The 22961-nt window shown below is 40.7% G+C and overlaps 2 protein-coding genes across 2 annotated transcripts in view; both read right to left on the minus strand.

The window, feature by feature from the left end:
- SMC5 (structural maintenance of chromosomes 5) overlaps positions 1-22961 on the minus strand; it is a gene marked incomplete at both ends in the record, with an annotated part of 67148 nt that overhangs the window by 6853 nt on the left and 37334 nt on the right. The window contains 8 exons of the mRNA XM_079549013.1: positions 2612-2737; positions 9933-10055; positions 10934-11057; positions 16125-16294; positions 16417-16590; positions 18493-18625; positions 19259-19353; positions 20797-20910. Of these exons, the coding sequence (XP_079405139.1) occupies positions 2612-2737; positions 9933-10055; positions 10934-11057; positions 16125-16294; positions 16417-16590; positions 18493-18625; positions 19259-19353; positions 20797-20910 (1059 nt within the window). The remainder of the gene's footprint in view (positions 1-2611; positions 2738-9932; positions 10056-10933; positions 11058-16124; positions 16295-16416; positions 16591-18492; positions 18626-19258; positions 19354-20796; positions 20911-22961) is intronic.
- Positions 4777-5360, minus strand: LOC306957049 (putative tubulin-like protein alpha-4B; the record flags this gene model as incomplete). Its single annotated transcript, XM_079548403.1, is given in 3 exon segments — positions 4777-4815; positions 4817-4958; positions 4960-5360. Coding segments are annotated over 3 exon segments (582 nt in total).

Below are 22961 nucleotides of genomic sequence, written 5' to 3' on the forward strand. Positions count from 1 at the left end.
ATCTTTCTTGTGCTGGGGGCCCCAGGCCTGGATGCAGTACTCCAGATGGGTCCCCACAAGAGCTGAGTAGTGAGGCACAATCACTTCCCTCTCCCTACTGACCATTGCTCTTTTAATGCAGCACAGAACACAGCTAGCCTTCTGGGCAGCATGCTCACACTGCTGCCTCATGTCCAGGTTCTTGTCCAGTCCTCTGTAGAGCTTTTCTCAAGGGGTTTTTCCCTCAGCCTGTATAAATACCTGGGACTGTCCCAGCCCACACGCAGCACCTTGCACTTGGCCTCATAGAACCTCGTTAGGTTCTTACGGGCCCACTTCTCCAGCCTTCCAGGTACTTTTTGTTGGCTTCCCTTCTCTCCAATGTATGGACTGCACCACTCAGCTTGTTGTCATCTGCAAACTTGCTGAGTATGCATTCAATTCCATTGTCTTTGTCACTGATGAAGATGCTGAAGAGCACTGGTCCCAAGACCAACTCCTGAAGAGATAGCTTGTGACCGGCCTCCAACCAGAAACAGATTGCAACCCTTTATCTGCAACCAGCCAACCAGTTCATAATCCATAAAGTAGTTAATCTTTCAAATCCACACATCTCCCATTTAGAGAGAAGGAAGAAGAACTAAACAACCCCAGTTCCTGTTGCCAGACCACATACAACTTGTTCTTCAGACCCTCCATCATATTCACAGGCCTTCTTTGGACATGCTCCAGGGCCTCAACGTCTTGTAGCGTACTTTCCTACACTGACTACATTATTTCTGACGCAAGCCAGGATGTTGCTGACTTTCTAGACCACCTGAGCACACCACTGGCTCATGTTCAGCTGTCCGTTGACTAACATCCTCAGATCCTTCTCCTCTGTGCAGTTTTCCAGCCACACTGCCCCAAGCCTGTAGCACTGCATGGGGTTGTTGTGACCAAACTCCAGGACCCAATACTTGGTCTTTTTGAACCTCATACAATTGGCCTCGGCCCACTGATCCAGCCTATCCATTTCACTCTATAGCCTTTCTATCCTCAGGCAGATTGACATTTTCCTCCAGCACTGTTTCATCTGCATACTTATTGAGGTTGCACTCCATCTCCTCATTCAGGCCATCAATAAAGATATTAAACAGGACTGGCCCCAGGACTTAACCCTAGGAAACCCATACCTCATAACCAGTCAGCAGCTGGATTTAACTCCATTCACACCACTCTCTGGGCTCAGCCATCTAACCAGTTTTTTATCCAGTGAAGACTACACGTCTCAGCCATGATCTGCCAGCTTCTCCAGGAGGATGCTGGGGAAGACCCTGTCAAGGGCTTTGCTAAAGTCTCTGCAGACTACATAAACAGCCTTACCCTCATCCTATGGACAGGTCACCTGGTCAAAGAAGATCAGGTTTCACAAAACTGTGCTGGCTAGGTCTGATCCTCTGGTTGTCACAGATGCTGCATGACTGCACTCAAAATGATCTGTTCCATGACCTTCCTCAACACAGAGGTCAGGCTGATAGGCCTGTAGCCCCCTCAATTCAATCCTTCTTGTAGATGAGCAACACGTCTCCAGTCATATGGAACCTCCACAGGTGACCAGGGCCGCACATAAATACTGGGAAGTGACTCGGAGAGCACTTCTGCCATCTTCTTCAGTACCTCTGGGTGGATCCCACCTTGCCCCATAGACTTGAGATCATTTAGGTGTAACAGCTAGTGACTAACTGATTTCTTCTGAATTATGGGCGGGGGTTATTCTGCTCCCCATGCCTGTCTTCCAGCTCAGGAGGCTGAGTACTAGAGGATAACTGGTCTGACTACTAAAGACAGAAGGCAATGAGTTCCTAACCTGTTTCTTTACCCTTGGTGGTAATGTTCCCTGATGTATCCAATAAAGAATGGAACTTCTCCTTGGCACTCCTTTGGTCATTAATGTATTTGGAAAAACATAACTTTTGTTATCTTTTTATAACAGTGGCCAGATTTAGTTCTAGTTAGGCTTCTGCCTTTCTAATTTTCCCTCTGTATATAATAGCAACATCCTTGTACTCTTCCCAAGTTGCCTGTCCCTTCTTCCAAAAGTAGTACACTCTTTTTTAACCCAAGTCTTAGCAAAAGCTCCTGTTCAGCCATGATGGCCTTCCCTGTCAGTTCATTTTCTGACACACAGTAACAGCCTGTCCTAGCACCTCTGAAGTCCTTCTTGAGGGATGTTTTGCCTTTCTGGATCCCTCTTGCCTTCGGAACTGTCTCCCAGGGGACTCTCCCAACCAACATCCTAAACAGTCCAAAGTCTGCCCTCCGGAAGTCCAGTGTAGTAGTTTTGCTGACTCCCCTTTTCAGACTTCACCATGAATGGAGAACTCCATCATTTTGTGGTCACTGTGCCTAAGATAGCTTCTGATCACCACATCTCCTTCTCTGTTCATAAAGAACAAATCAAGGAGGGATCTTCCCTTGGTAGGGAGGATCTTTACCAACAGTCGTATTTACCAACAGTTTCAAGGTAACGTAAATGATCTTTGCTGGTACTTTCCAGTGTTAAGTACAAAGTATTACTTGCTGAAAAAATTAGAATGGTGTATGTTATCCAAAATATAAGAGAAATACAAAGATTTATTTTTGTACATACCGTTTGAAACTCTTTTGGAAGATGCTGATCCAGATTCATATTGCACATCTGTCGAGCTTTTTTCAGCAACTCCTTGCAGTTCTCGGTAAGCATCCGCTTTCTCTCATCCAGTTCAAGAAAACGTTGCTGTTAGAAAATATATTAAAATACACATATATTTTACTTCACATTTCCTCTTGCTGGCCACTGTTGTCTATGAACTTTCATTAAATTTGACTGATTCTTTAGAAATGTACTGAACATCTAAACTTTACAAGCTATTGTCACACAGCTGAACTTCAGTTCTAACCAGTAGTGACAACAGCTGACCAGCAACAAATGCTATTGAAATCAATAAAGAAATCAGAAATCAAGACTGCGCAAAATAAAAAAAAAAATCTTCATTTCAACAAGTAGAATTTAGTCTGGCTTTCTGTTCAAAGTCAACATACATGAAGGTAAATTAATCAAAAGCATTTTCTTGTAATATAACTAAATTTATTTTTCCTGTAGACATAGATACTTTTTTGTAGCTTCAATGTGTCTATTACTTGACAATTTTACACTAAATTTAAAAATAAACCAAAAAAAAACCAAACTAAAAATAAACCAAAATATAACTACTTGTGAGCATTATGTTTTATTTGCCCCCATCTAATTGCATTTATTTACATGGCGGAGATTACTTGAAACTGTACAGAATAAACCTCAATTACATAATTAGAAATCCTCCATTTGCTGTTTCATATTCTACTTCTGTTATACAGCTAGCAAAATAGAAAAAAAAACTCACAGCATTAAACCAACACTGAAAAGTAAGTGAAAAGCAGTTTTTGCTTTTGTACAGTCCTATGATTTTTATAATGCAATGTGACTTACCGTAACAGCAGTTGAAAATTCAATTCAGAAAACACAACACTTATATAAAGCTCTAAGCTAAAGATTATCTTTAAAATTGGTATTCAAGCAAAAAACTTGGGAGAGTGCTTCTGACCCCACAACTCTCACTCATTTCTCTCTGCACACAGACCTGGCCTCACATCTGCTGCTTTGACACACAGAGTGGGACAACTGTAGAATAACTGTTACTGTCTCCCAGTTCAGGTGCACACAGCTGCAGAGAGCTGCAAGCTGCCAATTTAGAAGTGAAAAAGAGTACATACCTGAAGACTGAGTTTTCAGTTCAAGTTATTTTACTCTACTGTTACTCAGTGACTGATTACACTTGCAATCCACCTTTTAATAGACAGTTACATAAGCGGCATTCACAAAATCCTAATTCAAAATCCATCTGAACACAATTTTGCTTCAGAATTTCCTTCTAGCAGTTTGAAAAGTCTAATCATATTCCTACACTTCAGAGTGCTTTATCTCCCCATTTTTTAAATTCTTTTGTATTTTAGTTAAATATCGCAGCCCTCCAGTGGGAAAAAAAGAAAAAAAAAAAAGAAAAAAAAAAAGAAAAAAAAAAGTTAATTTGGAGTTTATACAGTTAGATACATATTTATTCCACATTTTACAAATACAAGACAGCCACTTACTTTCTGTCAATTTAATTAACTTTTATTTACTGAATGCAACAGACGTCATAGTAACAGACATGATCATGAGAGAATTTGGGTTATTGTTCTGTACGGCATGTATCAACTCAGAAGTCCTGTTGTCTCAAAACACAAAGGAAGCAGATTCTACATTAGACATAAATGTCCCACTGTCTTCATAACCACACTGTAAAGATTTTTCTACACTATCCTGGAGAAGTAAAGAAATGTCACATAGGCAAGAAAGGCTGGCTTTATTGCTACGCTGATAAGATAGGAATAAGTGGAGGATGGCCATCCTTTTTGCCAGAGCTAATATATTATTTCATTCTGGTTTAACACAAATTAAACTGTACATCGCAATACTTACATTCTATTACATATCTGTGTATGTCCAATTGTACATCTGAAAACAGTACTTTAGGAACATTTTAGAAGCTTCTGAATTAAAACTAGTCTGTATTTTCAATCACAAAAATTTAAAAGCCGGTTGACTTCAGTAAGGTTGTGTTTGACCTCTTCACAGCGAGGCAAAGGATCCACTGAAAGGCTACACAGCCATGCCGATCTGGTTGGTCAGCTTGAAGTACACACTGGTGATCTCAGCCACTGACAGCTGCTCATGGCACACCTTCCTGGCAGAGATCATGGGCACATACATGGCCAATAGGAAGTGGATGTGTGGGTACGGCACTAGATTGGTCTGGAACTCCATCAAATCAACATTCAGAGCCCCATCAAAGCGCAGCGAGGCTGTGATGAAGGACACGATCTGCCCTATCAGCCTGTTGAGGTTGGTGTAGGTTGGGCACTCAATGTCCACTCTTCCTGCAGAAGATGCAGTAGATGGCCCAGTTGTCCCCCATGAAGGTGTAGCTGGAATGCTCTGGCATGGTGTGGGAGATGAGGATGGAGTTGTAGGGCTCCACCACAGCCATGGACACCTGCAGGGCTGGGCAGATGGAGAACTCCAGCTTGGACTTCTTCCTGTAGTCAACTGAGAGGAGCTCCATCAGCAGCGAGGTGAATTTGGAGCCAGTACTACACCCCAAGTTATGGACCACAAGGAAGCCCTGAAGCCCCATGCACTTGTCTGGCTTGCAGATGCGGTCCAGCACCAAGAGATCATCCTTGTCAATGCTGTAGTGCCCTTGGGTGTAGTTGGTGGCCGCATCCTCCTTGCCCGTAATTAACTGCTCAGGGTGGAAGAGCTGCCAGTACGTCCCCATGCTCACCTCACCTATCACTGTGAGCTCCAGGTCCACAAACACAGCGCAGGGCACGTGTTTGCCAGCTTCACCGCGTCTGCCAGGACCCAGAAACTCTAGGTGTGGGTGAGAGGAGCTGATTCCACCCCACTGTAACAGTGGAACAAGTCCGAGACCTCCACATTAAACTGAATGCACATAGGTCTATGGGGCCAGATGACATCTGTTTTAGGGTTCTGAGAAAGATGGCTGATGTGATTGCCGAGCTATTCTCCAACATACTTGAAAAATCACAGCTGCCCAGTGAAGTCTCCGGTGACTGGAAATAAGAAACATCACTCCCACTTTTAAGAAAGAGTTAAAGTATGACGTTGGGGAACTAAAGGCCGGTGAGCCTCAACTCTGTGGCTGGGAAGATCTTGAAACAGATCCATCTACAAGCTTTATTAAGGCACATACGAGACAAAGAGATGATTCAAGACAGCCAGCATGGCTTCACCAAGGGCAGATAGTGCCTGACCAATCTGGTGGCCTTCTATGATGGAGTGATGGCACTGGTGGACAGGGGAAGGGCAAAAGATGTCATCTATCTGGACTTCTGCAAGGCCTTTGACATGGCCCCTCACCACATCCTTCTCTCTAAACTGGGGAGGTATGGATTTGAGAGATAGACTGTTCAATGGATTAGGAACTGGCTGGCTGGACGCAGCCGAAGGGTTGTGTTTAATGGTATGACCAGGTGGAGGCCAGCCACGAGCAGAGCTCTGTCCCTTCAGGGGTTGGTCTTGGGACCATCATCTTCAGCATCTTCATCAATGACAGACGATGGCATCAAGTACACTCCTAGCAAGTCTGCAGATGACAACAAGCTGAGTGGTGCAGTCCATACACTGGAGAGAAGGGAAGCCAACAAAAACGAGCTGGACAGGCTGGAGAAGTGGGCCCGCGAGAACCTAATGAGGTTCAATGAGGCCAAGTGCAAGGTGCTACATGTGGGATGGGACAGTCCCAGGTATCTATACAGGCTGAGGGAAGAACCCCTCAAGAGCAGCCATGTGGAGAAGGACTTGAGGGTCCTGGTAGACAAGAACCTGGACATGAGGCAGCAGTGTGAGCTTGCTGCCCAGAAGATCAACTACATCCTGAGCTGCATTAACAGAGCAGAGGTCAGCAAGGAGAGGGAAATGATTGTCCCACTCTACTCAGCTCTTGTGAGGACCCATCTGGAATACTGCATCCAGGCCTGGGGCCTCCAGCACAAGAAAGACGCAGAGCTCTTGGAATGATTCCAGAGGAGGGCTGGAACACCTCTCCTATGGAGAAAGGTTGAGGGAACTGAGCTTGTTTACCTTGCAGAAGAGAAGGCTCTGGGGAGACCTCATTGTGGCCTTCCAGTACTTGAAGGGAGCGTATAAACAGGAGGGGGAACAGCTGCATACAAAAGTGGACAGTGATAGGACAAGGGGGAATGGATTTAAAATGAGACAGGGGAGGATTAGGTTGGATATTAGGAGGAAGTTTTTCACACAGAGGGTGGTGTCACACAGGTTGCCCAGGGAGGTTGTAGATGCCCCATCCCTGGAGGCATTCAAGGCCAGTCTGGATGTGGCTCTGGGCAGCCTGGTCTGGTGGTTGGTGACCCTGCACATAGCAGGGGGGTTGAAACTAGATGATCATTGTGGTCCTTTTCAACTCAGACCACTCTACGATTCTATGATAGGCAGAAATAATATTTTGAATAGACAAAGTTACTATGAAATATAGCCCAGAAAGAGCTTCAAATTTGTTTCAGCCAACAGTGTAAGAACCAACTTGGTGGTTCCTTCAGTAAAGGTTTGTACAAGTGCAGGGCTTTGATTACAGCTTACTGAAGTCAAGAGCAGGATACACTTATATTCTGCATTCTCAATTTGCATTCTGTTGTGCTCACCAATGGTGCAATTGGTTTTGTGCAAAAAGTGAAGCTGGTTATAGAAAATACACTACCACTATCCAATGTCTTCTCAAGAATTAGTGTCAGAACACTTGGCTGGTGGCAGCAGTTAATTATTTCAAGTTTGTAAATTTATACAAAGGAAAACAGATCTTGCATTTTATTAAAACCTGACTTAATGAGCAAATGCTGCAACGTACATACTAACATCAATAATTTAAACAAGTTTACAACAAACAAACCTAACAAATAACAAGCTATCAAAGCAAGAGAATTACCAAGACTTCTTCAAACAATCACTGTGAACATGTAGGCAACTCTGCCAATTATCTAATAAGCAGATGGGACTAACTATCCTCCCTGATGCTCAATACAGGTCACAAACGCAGATTTACTTCTTTGGTTCACTAAATAAACACAAGATGTTACTAAAATAACACCACTGTTCTGACTTGTACTGAAATGACAAAACATAAACCCCAGCTAACTTGTCTTGTTGAAAAAAGTGCACTGTTCTGGCCTTTTCAAATTAGTAGTTTAAAAAAAAAAAATGGGGTCCACTACTGCTCTCTCCACTATATGCCAGTGCCAAGCATTCACAAAAGGAACATGTGGGATCTTCTCTTAGATGTAATAAGAAGGGTCTCTGTTTGTTTCAAATCTTAATCAGACGCTTACTTAGGTATTACTGAGCCTCAAAATTTCTTGGGAGATAAACATCATGAAGAAGTGCTAAGCTTCTTCAATTGATTCCCACTGTATCAGTTTCAATTAACGCATCAAAACCAACACATGACCTACAGAAGTATCTGACGATCAGAGAAATTAATAGCCCCATAATTATAACAATTAGGTTTTAATTTAGTTTCATTATATAGCTTCTTTTCAACATACTTATTTCTGTTTAGTTTTCTCCTTTTTGCAGGCTTATTTTATGAAAGCATGCAGCAATTTTACACAAAGCACTGTGGTGGCACCCTCAAGGACAGCTTTGGAGCAAGACTATCTTCATGCAAAACTGCTGCAGGAAAAAGATCTCACAGACAACGCTGCTAAGAAGACAGAGTGCGCAATTTAAATACAGTATTATTTTAAACAATGCCTGATTTGATATGATAATGTATAATTTGGCTAAGTTATACAGACTTTGCTCTGTTAAGGCAAAATATGAGACACACTAGAGTGTGTAACATATCATCCACAGTGCAACACAGCAAAGAGAATACCTAAAAAAGAACCATGAGGCTTAATTCAAAGACTCAACATGTTGCATTTGGGGAAGCATGGCTTTGGACTTTTATGTAAGTGAAAACTTTGAACACACTTGAATACTCAAAAGAGTTTTCCTCCACAGCCATTAAATTTCTGGAAAGACTGATCACTAGGTTTACTAATTAAAGGACTGGGGTTTTTAATGTTTCTAAAATCAAGTAAAGCAACCATCACAAATAGAAGTTCTGATATAATTTCCTCCACTTAAGTAGCTGAATGCAGCATCAGAGACTAATAGGACCTCAGCTGACCCAAGCACCTGTTCACTAAGCAATGAGGCAATCCTCTAACCAAGAATCATCAGAACGTTTACCTTACATACACTTACTTATCTGACTAGACATCTACTTACACACCAACTCAAAGCTGATCTCTAAAGGGTGAAGAACATGGGAACAAAACCAAAAAGTATTAAATACATTTACAATAGAAAGTGACAATACAGACTATTCCATGAAGTTCATGGCTTTATAAAACATTCTTACTCCTTACCAAGCTCAGCAATACAGCAATTCAGATTGAATTTTGAATAAGTCTGAATAACAGCCACATCACATGAGAGATCTGATCCAACAGTGACTTTCCAGGCAACATCCTGGATTTGCCTCTATCTGCAAGTTACTTTTTGCTTAAGTTCTAATTTTCCTAGTTTTCCTGCTAGTGATAATACCTGTACCCTCCAGTAGTTTTTCTAAATATATGCTCAGGTCATTATTTCTCAAAATGTATAATCATCCAAAATAAAAATCACTTACTTTTCAATTCAACAAAAATTTTTTTGTGTGTGTCTATCAGACTAAATTAGCATAAGTTATAGTAAACCTTACTCACTAAATAAGGAACAAAGCTACCATTCTGGAGCTGTATGTTGAAAGATTGCTTGTTTACTAAATAAATACAGAAACTGATCTCCAAGCAGCAAACCAATACACTAGAAAGAACAACTTTATCAGCTCCTCAGAAACTGCCTTTTTATCAAAATTCCTATCAGATTAATGAAAGGACTAGTAAACACTAGTAATCAAAGAAAGAGTAAAGCAGCTCTGCTGCATTCTAATGCAATGTGTTTTGGTTCATCATGATTCTGCACTGACCACATGAGTTGGGTCCCCCTGTCCATGACAAATTCAGAAGAACATTTCCAAAAACCAGCTAACCCTTCTACTCAGACTAACAAGGACATAACAATTGATGAAGTTCTCATAGAAGTTCATTGAAAATCTTTAAATGTGTAAATCAATCAATCAAACCACAGAAATCAAGGCTGAATTAGCAATATTAATATACATTCCTAAGCAATGTCACAGAAACTTCCTCTTCTACACTATAAAGGCTTTCACAGAACGTAGTTTCATTGTAGATTTCCCACTATTCACAGAAATACTTACCTCTGAAGCTCGCAGCTCTACACTTGCTGCCTTGTACTCTGCTTCTAGTCTGTTCTTCTCAGCATCCACTGCAGTGCTCTGAAGGATGAAATCTGCTTTGCGGATGTTTAGTGATACATAATTCTGCATAGGAAAACAAATAATGTGTTTTTCAGCTGCCCCACTAATTAACTCCTCACAGTTTTCTAGTTTTCTGCATGACACCATATAATATGGAATATCCCTTCGGTCAGTTGAAATCAGCTGTCCTGGTTCCGTGCCCTCCCAGCTCCTTGTACACAGCTTCAGTCCACTCAGTGGCATGGCAGTACCAAAAGCTGAAATGCCCTTGGCTTTGTGAGGCACTGCTTAGCAAAAACTGAAACATCGGCATATTATCAGCACTGTTTTTCTCCTAAAGCCAAAACATAGCATCATATCACACACTACAAAGAAAATCTTTCTTGCTGAAATCAGTACAGAAGAACTCAATTGTAAGAGAGAAATCTGTTACACAAAGGAAATAGATTAAATTTAAGTTTTTTTAAAAAAAGAAAAGAGTTTGTGACAGTTTAAAACAGACAGGTTACGGGAACTACTTCATAGTGCTCTTGTATAAGGAATATCTTCCCTGCTTTTAGCAGTAAGGTGGAAGTTTAGAGGGCCTGTAACATTTTTTTTTCCCAGTAAAAAAAAATATAAAAAAGCAGATTATAAACTGAGAAGAAACAATCTGCATAAACATGCAGTATTCTGAGAAAGTACAAAGAAATTATTGCGCAGTTAATTCCTGTGTCCACAAAAAGACAGTGAAAGTCTAAACTGAAGCCAGCTAATGATTTATAAATTGAGTCAACAACAGATAAGAAAGTGCAAGTTTATAAAAGCTTCAAAAGAAACCTATCTTTAAGCAAGATAGCTTGCAAACATTTGCAATGACACATTCATATATTGCATTACTCCTACTCGTAAGAATTAGACTTTTCACAATATTGGAACAAACACCAAGAAAAAATACATACCTTTACATGACACATTAATTCTGTAACAAGTTTTGCTTTCTGAGTATTTATGGCTCTGATCTTTACTTTTGCCTGTTGAGATTCCTTTTCTAGGTTGATAGGATTTTGTTCCAGCTGTCTTATACTACAGAAGGAACCAATATACAATTAATCGTGATTAAAATAAATTGCAGAAAAATACCGCAATTCTTAATCTCATATGTCATGAACCAACAGCGGGCAAGAATAAGAATTTGCAATTCTAAACATTTTGAATACATCAGAGGCATTTTCTATCCAAGCATCCTAAGAAAATTAAAATATCAAAAAATCATAATTAGAGACACTTTAATTTTGTTTGCTAATGGTATCACTGAGAAATCATACGCTTTCTATAAATTTCAGACTTAAAAAATCAGTGCAAACATGACATTCATTTACTGCTGCTACTTTCTTGAAACAATACAGCACAGGAGAGTTAAGGAGGCTTGCTTAATTCTCACTACACATTCTAAGAAAAAACTCTGCCCCCAGCTTTCCTCATTTACTGCAGAAAAGCAGAGTTTTCATTCCTTTTAAATTCCCCAAAGCACAAAATTACAAAGAACTTCAAGAGAAGAGTACGCATAGCTGCAAAACATTTTGAGATCTTCAAAAAACACCAAGCCAGCCCAAAGAACAATCCAAAAACTTTAAAACCATCTTCCCATTTTGATCGCTCGAAAAATGCTGGAACAAGTACACTTTGAAAACATTTCTGGGAGCATGAGGAAGATGGTGATCAGGAACGGTCAGCAAGCTTTTACCAAGGGCACACAGCTGACCAACCTGACTGTCTCTCATACGCAGAGGTATAAGCAAATGTTTGTTCTATAGCAAAGACCATGCCAGACTAGCTGGCAACTAAATGAAGTTGTCTGGGAGCCAAGGGTGTGCTTCTCACTCTAAAGGAGACCACAGAAGCTGGGTATCAGACAGGACTGATAAGAACATCTTGAAGTTCAGCACGAAGTGGAAAGCTGAGGTACAACTTCAAGCAGCCTGGTTTCAATGGGTTTCTGTGCTCAGATGCCAGCAACTGGGGAGACTGTATCTAGGGGTAGCTACTTGTCTGAGCCCAGCTGCTGATGGGATCTATTCTGCAAATACGTATTCATTTAAGTCTCATTAAGAAACTTCTGCTCTGCTTGTATGGAACACAGTACTGGTGCTGTCTGTGTTTATGTGCATGCTGTTATCTGTCTGCTTGAGCTACGCTGCTCACCATGTATACATAAGCACATACCTATGTACAGCAAATACATTCTGAACCTCACCAGCAGGTGGACATAGGAACATTAAGTTACATAAGCTTCACACTTGTCTTGATCTGGCTCTGGATCAATTCCCCTAGCATTTAATGCTGTCTCCAACAGCACTGTTGTACTCAAGCTTGGAAACAGCAGTCTGGATGGGTGAATGACCAGACTTAAAAAAAAAGACAAAAGAAGTGGCAGAGTGATGAGAGGCTTAGGGTCATGATTATTGTGCTGTTTTCTGTCTGGAAGCCAGCATCAAGTTGGGTACAACAGAAGTCGGTCACAAGAGCTATCCTGTTTGAAATTTCTGCCAGTAACCTGGTGGAACAGAGGAATAGAAGGCACTCCTGTCAAGTTTTCAGAAAACAATAAGTTGCAGGGAAGCAGCCTGTTTGTTCTTCAGAGGGACCTGATGAGGCTGGAGGAAGAGCGGACAAAAAGCTGATCAGATTCTGCAAGGCCAAGTTCTAAGTCCTCTCCCTGGGAAGAAAGCGATCATAGCAATAATACACATTTGACAGTAAACTGAGCATAAGCCAGCAGCGTGCCCTGGCTGCAGGAGCAAGAACACAAGCAGAAGAGAGATTTTTCCTCTGTGTTCGGTATGTTGAGCACTCACTAGATCACAAGTGGTGCACTTAGTTTTGGCTACAGCAGAAGACCTATAAGAACAAGATGAGAGTGCTTAGCTTGTTCAGCCTGGAAAAGAATAGCTTCAGGAGCAACCCAAAGCAACCTCTCACCATCCATCCTCTGCAGGAAGTGATGGACTTCAAGGAATCAGGCTGTTACAAAAGACACGTACTGGAAGGATGAGAGACAGGGGACTTAAGATGAAGCAAGAGGTCCCGAGAGGATGACACTCAAATTTTTTTCCTCCAATAAAAACAAATATCTTGTGCAGCCTCCACAAATGTTTTCAGTTTTGAAAGGACAGTCTCCAGCACTGACCACGCATTAAGAATATTGACTACAGATCACCTCAAGTTCCCTCTGCAACCTTAATGATTCTTTTAACTTACCTTTAAAATTATACACAGTTTTGTTTAGGTAATCACTTCAATTAGAAACATGAATATTTACAAAGTTATATTCAATGCAAGGCATTATTTAACTCACTTGCATCTCTAGCGCAAATATGCACAATATGCAAGAAGATCTGTAAAATCCTTGTCCGTCATTGTGTAAGAACTGCTTCCCTTTTGCAAAACTAAAGAGTGCAATTATTTTCTTCCAAAGAGAACGATTTAATCAGTATTTGCTCAGTTGGAGGATCTACCTCCTGCCTTCAAGCTGCATTCTGTGTTCTAGTTGAACACCATGACAATAAATGAATATGTATGTACGTAAGTAGGACACCTGAGATCAAAACCTGGCTTTGAGGCTAAGCGCACATCCAGTTTTAAGGATAGCACACTGCACAGCTACTTGGCTACTGTGACTGTACAGCAGTTGGCTCTGGTCCCTCAGGAACAACACTACAGCCCTATGGCCACGTCGGTGTTTTTGAACACTTTTTTCAATTTAATGCACCAGCTGTAACACAAGAGCTATGCAGGCAAGCAGAGAAATTTAATGCCTTCTTTGCCTTTGTCTTCAACACTGATGATGAGCTCCAGTAACCCAGGTGCCCCAACTTGAAGGACTGTGGCTGTGGTAAGGATCAATTTTCCTCATCAGCTCTGAACTTGAGCAGAACTTGCTGCTTCACCCTGATCCAGATAAGTTCATGGAATCCAAGTGGATTCTTCCCAAGGAACTTAGAGGAACTTCATCAAAGTCATTGTGAGACTTCTCTCAAGCATTTTTCAAGAATCTCGGGAATCTGGAGAGGACTGAAGCTGACTGGAAGCTGGCAAATACTGTTCCAATTTTCAAGAAGGACAAGAAGAGATACCCTGGTAATTACAGACTAGGTAATGCAGGTAATTATGTCAGTCTCTGTTCAGTGTTGGTTTAAGTTATGAAAAAAATCATGTACACTGACTACTGCCCTATGAGCCTGGTTGTTCAGCCACTTGTCGACCCACCTTACTGTCTGCCCATCCAATCCATATATCAACAGTCTATGAGAATCTTATGGGGAGAGGAAGACATTATTTTCATCCATGAGTTTGCTCATTTCATTAAAGAAATTTAGCATAGTGATCACTCCTTGGAGAATCTACTCTAATTGTGATGATCTTCTTCTCCCTCATTTGCCTGAAAATGGTCCCCAAGGATTAAGGTAGAGCTCACTGTCCTACACTTCCCTGGGTCCCCATGCTTCATGCAGATAGAAGTGTCATTTGTTTTTCCAGTCTTCGGACATTTCTTTAACTGCTAAGATCAACCAAAGACTGAGAGTGGACCTGCAAATACATCTGCCAGCACCCTCATCACTCATGGGCACATTGCATAACATTAGGGCTCATGTATTCTGCGACCTGATTCTCTTTCATCAAGTGTGCCTTTTCCTTGCTTCAGACTTTCACTCTGGTCTCTGAGACCTGACATTCCTGAAGGTCAATCATGATGGTAAAGACTGAGGCAAAGAAGGTATTTAGTACCTCAGCCGTACAATCTACCAGGTACCCTGGACTCCCATTTCATTCAGCAGTGGGCCCATGCCACCTTGTTGTCTGATGTACTTGTAAAAGCCTCTACTTTGCACTTTGAGATCTCTAGCCAGAATCAATTCTATCTGAGGTTCAGCATTCCTAATTGCTTCCCCATATGCTCACAAAGTATCTCTGTATTCTTCCTAGGTTACCCATCCTTGCTTCCACTCTCTCCATGCTTCCTTTTTGTATGAGAGCTGCTACAGAAAGAATGACTCCTAGTTTATTACACTGGACTGTGACATCAAAGGCAGATATTGTTGGCATGGCAGTGGAGGTTGAAACCCCTCCCCAACAATCCATTATATTTTGACATACAGCAGCAGTGAGTGGGGCAGTCTGACAAAACAGTATCTGATGTGGAAGCGCAAATGAAGCAAAGACATGCAACTGAATTCCTCCAGGCTGACAAAACTGCACCCACTGACATTCACTGACATAGTGGATGTTGGCACAGGGAGATAGAGAATTATATGTTCCAGCAGTGGCAACAGTGACATGAAAGACAAGGCACATTTCAGACAGCCATGCAGATTTTTATGAACACAGCATGCAGGCTCTCGTGCATTGCTGGCAAAGATGTATAACTAATGCTATGTATAACCAACAACTATGTTGGAAAATAGTGTTCTGTAGCTGAGAATTTGCTCTGAGAGTGTTCTGCTCTTTGTATCTGCTGTAGTTTCCAGGAAAATAAAAAGGAGGCATTAGTTTTGGAACAAGCCACATACTTGAGTTTTGCCAGTAGCTTCTTTATCGATGTAAGTCTCATGTCTTGACTTCTTTGTTGGGATGTACATTCCTGGTATGTGATGCTTGCATATTAGCCAGCTTTCTTGGGCTCCTTTTCCTCCCCCCAGTGCCTTATTCCGTAGGCCACTAAGAAGTAGATCCTTGAAAAGGCCCAAGTCTGCCCTCTCAAAGTATTGTGAACTTGCTATTTGCCATCTTTTCTCCCCTAAGTATCCTGAACTCCACTACTCTTTGTAATCAAGCTGCCTTTGACCTTCATACCACCAAGATTCCTTGCGTACCAAGATGAGTATTACCCAGATAGCAGGCTTTGGTAACTAAGTAAATCAGTGCAATGACTTCTCAGTGAAATCCTGTGATAATATTAAAGGAAAGTACTTAGGATATTTTTATATGGCATTTTAACTACTACTCCCTTTCTAAGCATCCTCTTGGTTTACCTATATCTGACACCTAAGTACTGGTTACTTTTTTAGGTTAAAAGCACATTACAATAATAACAACTGTATACTGGCTTCCTATTAAAATTGTTCCTATTTCACGTATAGGATTGTTTCCTACCTATCGTACTTCACAGCAATTTTTGATTCCAGCTGCTTCCTTCTGCTTCCCCTCTCCAACAGCTCCTTCTTCTGTTGCCGTAGCTCATTGTCCCTGCATTCCAGATGCTTCTGTTTCTCACACAATGTCATTAACTGCTTATCTAATGACTGTAATACATGCTTGATACTCTGAAATAAGAGAAAACACATTAGTATTCTTACCATAAACCTATTACACAGATACATGCAAACTGGCTACATATACTGCACAACAGTAGCTGATATCATACATAACTAAAGTAAATTCCTACCTGCTGCTGATTTTCCAGCTGTCTTCTTTCATCTGTACCCACAGAATAATTGAGAAACTGGGCTGGTCTAAGACACACATTAGTAGAAAAGGTTAATTTTGTATACATGGATATTCTAATGGTGTATTTTTCTTCTGCTGTGTAAATTTGCTTAAGTTTAGTTTCTTTTATGACCTAAAAAAAAAAGAAAGAAAAAAACCCACAAAAATTTTAATCATACCGAAGTGTTATTTAAGGCAGTGTTTTCAGAGAGAGGAATAAACTAGCTAAAATCTAAAGTAAAGAAGATCAACTCATGCAAAATTCTGATTTGTTAGCAAGCCTTTGTTAACAAGCCATCATGTAATTTGATCAGTCAGCAAAGAAGTGCTAAGATATCACAACGTAGCCTATGTTACCACTACCAATTAAACATCTTCCGATTATTCTGACACATAGACTGCTTCTAATATATTACATTTTTTTTACATACTTCTCTAGCAATGTTATATAAATGTGCTTTGATAAAGCCTGTTAATATTTGTATACTTGTGTATTTATTCACTCCATCGTAAACAAGGCTCATTCTGGGTGTAACTGCATGAAAATTTAGCTGGTATATCTGCAAAGCAAAAGCATGTAAGAAATAGAGGATAGGGTGAGCTGTAAAGCATCAATTTCAGTTAAGAAAACATCCGTGTGAAAAAGTTTGAGGTATAAAAGTATTTGAATTACTGATCTTAAATTACTCACACTGAACAGGATACAACAAATAACCAAATGTTTATCATAATGTAAGGCAATGCAGTATTTAAAAAGCATGAAGTATTTAGCAAATCAGTAATAGCAAAGACTCCATGAGACAAAATAAATTTGACTACTTTTTTTTTTCTTCAGACTATATAAAAAAGCACCTGAAACATTGTTTATTTGGTTCCTAGACAATGAAAACCATTTATTTTCCTTTACTTTACAGCCACATCACAGTTGACAATATTTTTGTTTAATACCTTTTCTATGTGCTCAGCTCTACTAAAAATAATGTGCTTTTAAACTAAAACTTTATCTGAGACACATGAAACAAAATCAGAAGTAATAAAAGCAGAAAGAAGGAGAACTTCTCACAGCTTGACAGAATATGCTAAGCGCAACACATTATAAATACTGGCTTAGCTTTGCCCTCCTATCAGCTATTTTCTTACTCACTCTTCATGGAGCTCTGGAAAGGACAGAGAATATTCAGAGTAAATCTGAATGGCCTATAAAATGTAATTCACAGACCTATAATACAGGTATCTGTTTCATCAGGTAATAAGCAGGAAGATGGAAGAACTGCCATTCTAAAAAAAATAGACAGCGCTCAGAAAAAGGTTTTCACTTAAGACTGTGCAATTTTACCTTCTTCCTCATTCTCAAAGCACGAGAAACAAAAAAGTAGGACCAACAGCTATCATGACGAAAAAATATTTGTTATTCATTTAAAGAGTTTATTCCATGAGGTTATCAAAAATGCAACTCTTATGTTCTCAGCTCAAGGAAGTGCTCTTCTACTTGGAGAGTTCATTCGTTGTAAAAAGGTACAAAACAGATATCAAGTAAGGACTAAAGCTGAAAATAGTCATGTATGTTACCTATTATAATCCACCAACGATAAGCTTGGAAGACTACATGAAAGAGTAAAGTAGGGAAATGATTCTCTGTTGGAACTCTTAGCCTGTATCTAAGAATTCAAAAGCTTTTTATGATATTCATCGTTATCAATTTTATCTGAAATTATAAACCAGTAGTGGCCATAATCTGAACATCTGATGTAGAAAAATCATGAAGCAGCTTCCTAATCATTGCTTTAAACATTTCATGGGGCAGGGTGACTTGAAAGGGACCCAGGTGAAACTCATTTAACTTTCTGGAAAGTCGTAAGTGGACTGGATTTGTTACGCCTTGCAGCATGTTTGTGTAACACAAACCATTCTCACTTCTGAACTCCAAATAGAAAGAAAATCCATTTTTTCCGTTCTCTCCACATCATCTTGCCAAACAATTTCAGAAGTAAGTCTGTAGTTGACAGCGGTTTTTGTGCTATTCAGTACATCTCACCCTTTCAATCATGTTTCTGGTCTTCTCAGTTCCCACAGGGACTTCATGAACATGATACTGGGAGCAAAGGTAGCTCATCACAGGAAGAGGAGCATCAAACAACTCCCGTAAATATGAGAAAAATCCATATCGGCTGAAGAAGGGAAAGAAAAAGAAAAAAAGCAAGCATCACAAAATCTGGAAAACAAGTAAGGTGAAGTCAGTGAAGGGTCAGAAAAGTCCCACTAACCCTGAACTGAACTGGTAAGAATTCAATTTGCATGGAAAATACCAAGATCACAGAACAACAGAATGGCTTCAGATGGAAGGGTCGTTAACGATCACCCATTTCCAGCCACGTCATCTGGAGCAAGGCCGCCATCTGCCATATCAGGCTACCTGGGGCTCATCCAACCTGGCCTTGACCACCTCCAGGAATGGGACCATCCACAGGTTTTCTGGGCTACCTGCTCCACAGCCTTCACTAAAGACTTTCCTCATAACATCTAACTGAAATCTCCCTTCTTTTACTTTAAAACTGTTTCCTTTTGTTATATTACTATTAGACAGTCTAAAAAGTCATTCCCCATTTTTTTATAAGCTCTCTTTATATACTGAATGAAGGCTGCAACAAAAGCCTGAATAACGGCTACAATAAGGTCTCCCCAGAACTTGGCGGAACAAGCCAAGCTTCCTCAGCCTTTCTTCGTAAGAGAAGGTAATACATAGCAAATACATGGAAACATTACATTTAGAACCTTTCCCACCAAAATAATCTGATACGTACTGTAATTCTTCAATAGGTGTTGAAGGTAAGGTTTCAGCACACGATTTATCAGGTGCACACACAGCGTTCACTCTCAGTTTCTGACGATCACGCAACTAAACACAGATTATATTACTTAGTCAAAACAAGCAGAAAAAATTACTATATGAAGATCATGTATTATTCTGAAGAATTCTGACTTATTTTAAAGTAACTGACTAATTTTAAACTGATTTAACTTATGGAAGAGCCCACAAAAATCTACTCTTCTTCAGGCAGGACTGAAATCTCCAAAAGCTTATCTCTGTACACAGAAATACAATGCATTAGTAATAAAAGAACTGTTCAAATTTTAGAGCAAGGTGCTCAATCTTAATAGCTAAGCTGGGTGCCAATCTGTACAGATGTAGTAAGAAGCCCTCTCTTCCTGGCTCCATTTTGCACGTACATCCATTTTGCACAGACAATGGCAGATAACAGGCATAGGGCTGTAAAAAGCTTCTCATCTTAATGGAACAGAGAAGATTGAGTACACACATGAAAGACCAGCTCAGCTGGTTAAAGTAACCCAGAACCTCAAATAACAATTCACTTATGTAAAAATGACTAGCTTCTGAGAAGGATGTATATGCCTTCAAAAATTGCTAAATTGTTTATCATTAATCAAAGTACTCTAAGGAGAGCAGCTGAGAAGCACTACGATAGTTCATGTCCTGTCCTGTGGTTTTTTTCTATTTCATCTGGCTCTCAATGGGAGCAATTACCCCACCACTCCAGGAATGAGCAGCATTAGGAAAATAATTAGCCTGATTTGTTACTTGGACCATTGCCTTCTCAAGAAAGATGTACTCTCACCCATTTCGTCAAGAGGCACTAGAAATCCTTGGTACTGCATTAGCAGCATTCTGCTCTTTCCATTTCCTTGCACTAAGTACTTTTTCCCCCTCCTCAATGATTACAACCTTGTCAAAGAAGACAAAAGCTTTTTCTAGCAATAAATATTTTCCTAGCACTCCTACAACCCTCCACCTGGCCCAGGCTTTGAAAAATATTACTTACTACATACTCTAGACAGAAGTCTTTGAACACTCCATTTAAGCTTTTCTACTGATCTAACCAAACAAAAAACAATAAATACAGACATCATCCCTCTACTAATTTGAGAAGTGTATAATCAAACAAAGTTTATGTTATGTTTTGAAAGTTTCCAGACAGAAGTCTGTTGAAAAAGGACCTTAACTGAAGAGCTGCTGCAACCAGCAGAAAAAGTAGATGGATTTTACTATCCAACATGGTACACAGAGGAAAGCTGACATATTTTCTGCTAAAGGCTCCAGATCCTGAATTTAATCATGCTGGGAAACACATATGGAGTTTCATGCCTCTCCTTTCTTTACGCTCCAGACTAGCTGAAGTGTCCAGATGTCTTCAAGGGTATGCCAAGCAAAAAAAACCACATTGCTGCTTTTATGTAGCTACAACTAAAATGGTAGTAAACTCCAAAGTACGTGGCTACTAAATCAATATTTCATCAGTTTTTAAAATTAATGCCTACTTGCCTCCACAAGAAACAGTTCCATATCTTCTTGACTCTCAAAAACGAAAGCCTTCATGTCATTGGTTGAAATGTGATTTTCAACATATTTGGCATGCTTATTGTCTTTGACATTGATCTGCTCATATGAAAAAAAAAAGGAAAAGGTAATAATGAGATGATTCAACACAATTAACAATCCTTCCCCTGCACCCTATAGTCAGATGATATCCAACAATTATGATTGTTAATGAAAATAAAGTCAACATTTAAACATATGTCTTCTAAGGCATACTCCCAATCTTTATGCAGCCAGCTCTCTCTGGAGGGAATCTACACTACACCAAATGCACAGGCAGTGGAAGCAGGAATGGTAATCTGGGAAGATTATAAGGATGCTGCTAGGCTGTGTAGGGCATGGTGTCCAGAAAGTCAAGGCGCAACTGGAACTAAACTTGACAAGGGGATCAAAGAAGTATAGGAAAGGCTTCTATAGGTAATTCAACTGGAAAAGGAAAGTCCAGGAGGTCTCATGTCACCTCCCTCATGTGTAATAAAGGCAGGCTTTTAACAACAAACAAGGAGAAACTTTAGTCTTCACTATAAACTGCTCTAAACACAGTCCTTGAGTAGATTCAGATTCAGGAGATAGGAACTAGGGAAGAAAAGTCCCTGCCACTGCAAGCAAAGATCAGGTTCGTGATCACCTGGGGAACCTGAACATCTGTAAGTCTATGGGTCCTGATGAGATGCATCCCAGAGTCCTGAGTGAACTGGTTGACACAGACACCAAGCCAAACTTAATGATACCTGAAAAAGTCATGGCAGTCAGAGGAAGTTCCCGGAAAAAAGGCAGTATCACACCCATTTTTAAAAAGGTTAGGAAGAATGACTCAGGGAACTACCAACCTCTTAGCCTCTCCTCTATGCTGGGGAAGATCATGCAGAGGATCCTCCTGGAAGCTATGCTAAGGCATGTGGAAGAGACTGAGGCGATATGGGACAATCAGCATGACTTCACCAAGAGCAAGTGCTGCCTGACCAACCTTGTGGCTTTCAGTGATGGCATAACTGCATCAGCAAGCAAGGGAAGAGACACTTGGATTTCAACAAGGCCTTTGTCACAGTCCGCAACAACATCCTTCTCTCCGAATAGGAAAGATGGATTTGATGGATGGTTTGATGGACAAGGAATTGGGTGCATAATTATATCCAGAGGATAGTGGTCAATGGCTCAATGTCCAGATGAACATCGGTGACAAGTGGTGTCCCTGTCAGTACAGGGTGTCAGCACAGGGACTAATGAATTTTAATATCCTCATCAATGACATTGACAGTGGAATCAAGTTTGTAAATGACAGCAAAATGTGTGGTGCAGTCGACAGGATGCCACCCAGAGAGAGCTAATCAGGCTGAGCAATGGGCACTGGTGAACTTCATAAGGTTCAACAAATCCAAGTGCAAAGGCTTGGCAGCTAGGTTGTGGCAACTTCCACTGTCAGTTAAGGGACAAAAGAACATAGCACAGCTCTGCCAAAAAGGATGTGGGGGTACCAGTGGATGGCAAGATGTATATGAGACTGCAACATGCCCTCGTAGCCCAGAAGCCAACTGTATCCTGGGCTGCATCAAAAGAAGCACAGTCAGCAGGTCAAGGGAGATGATTCTGCCCTTTTATGCTGACAAGACCTCACCTGGATTACAAACTGAATCCAGATGTGGAGTACAGGAGAGATAACCTGTTACAGAGTGTCCAGAGGAGACACACAAAAATGCACAAGAGATGGACCAGCTTCCCACTGAGAAGAGGCTGAGAGAGTCGGGGCTGTTCAGTCTGGAGAAGAGGTGGCTCCAGAGAAACCCAATAGCAGTCTTTCAGCATCTGAAGTCTAAAAGGTGGCCTATAAGAAAGAAGTGGACAAGCTTTTTAGCAGAGCCTGCTGTGAGAGGACAAGGGGAAATTATGTCAAATTAAAAGAGCGAAGATTTGGATTGGATCAGGAAGAAAGGTCTTACAGTACAGATGGCAAGACTCTGGAACAGGTTGCCAGAGAGGTGGTTCAACAAAACCAAGTACTCAGTCCTGTTCTTTGGCCACAACAACCCCAGACAACACTACAGGTTTTGGGTAGAGTAGCTGGAAGACAGTGTTGAGGAAAAAGAACTGGGAGTGTTCATTGATGCTTGCCT

The sequence above is a fragment of the Tetrao urogallus genome (genome assembly GCF_951394365.1).
Source record: "Tetrao urogallus genome assembly, chromosome: Z".
Taxonomy (NCBI): domain Eukaryota; kingdom Metazoa; phylum Chordata; class Aves; order Galliformes; family Phasianidae; genus Tetrao; species Tetrao urogallus.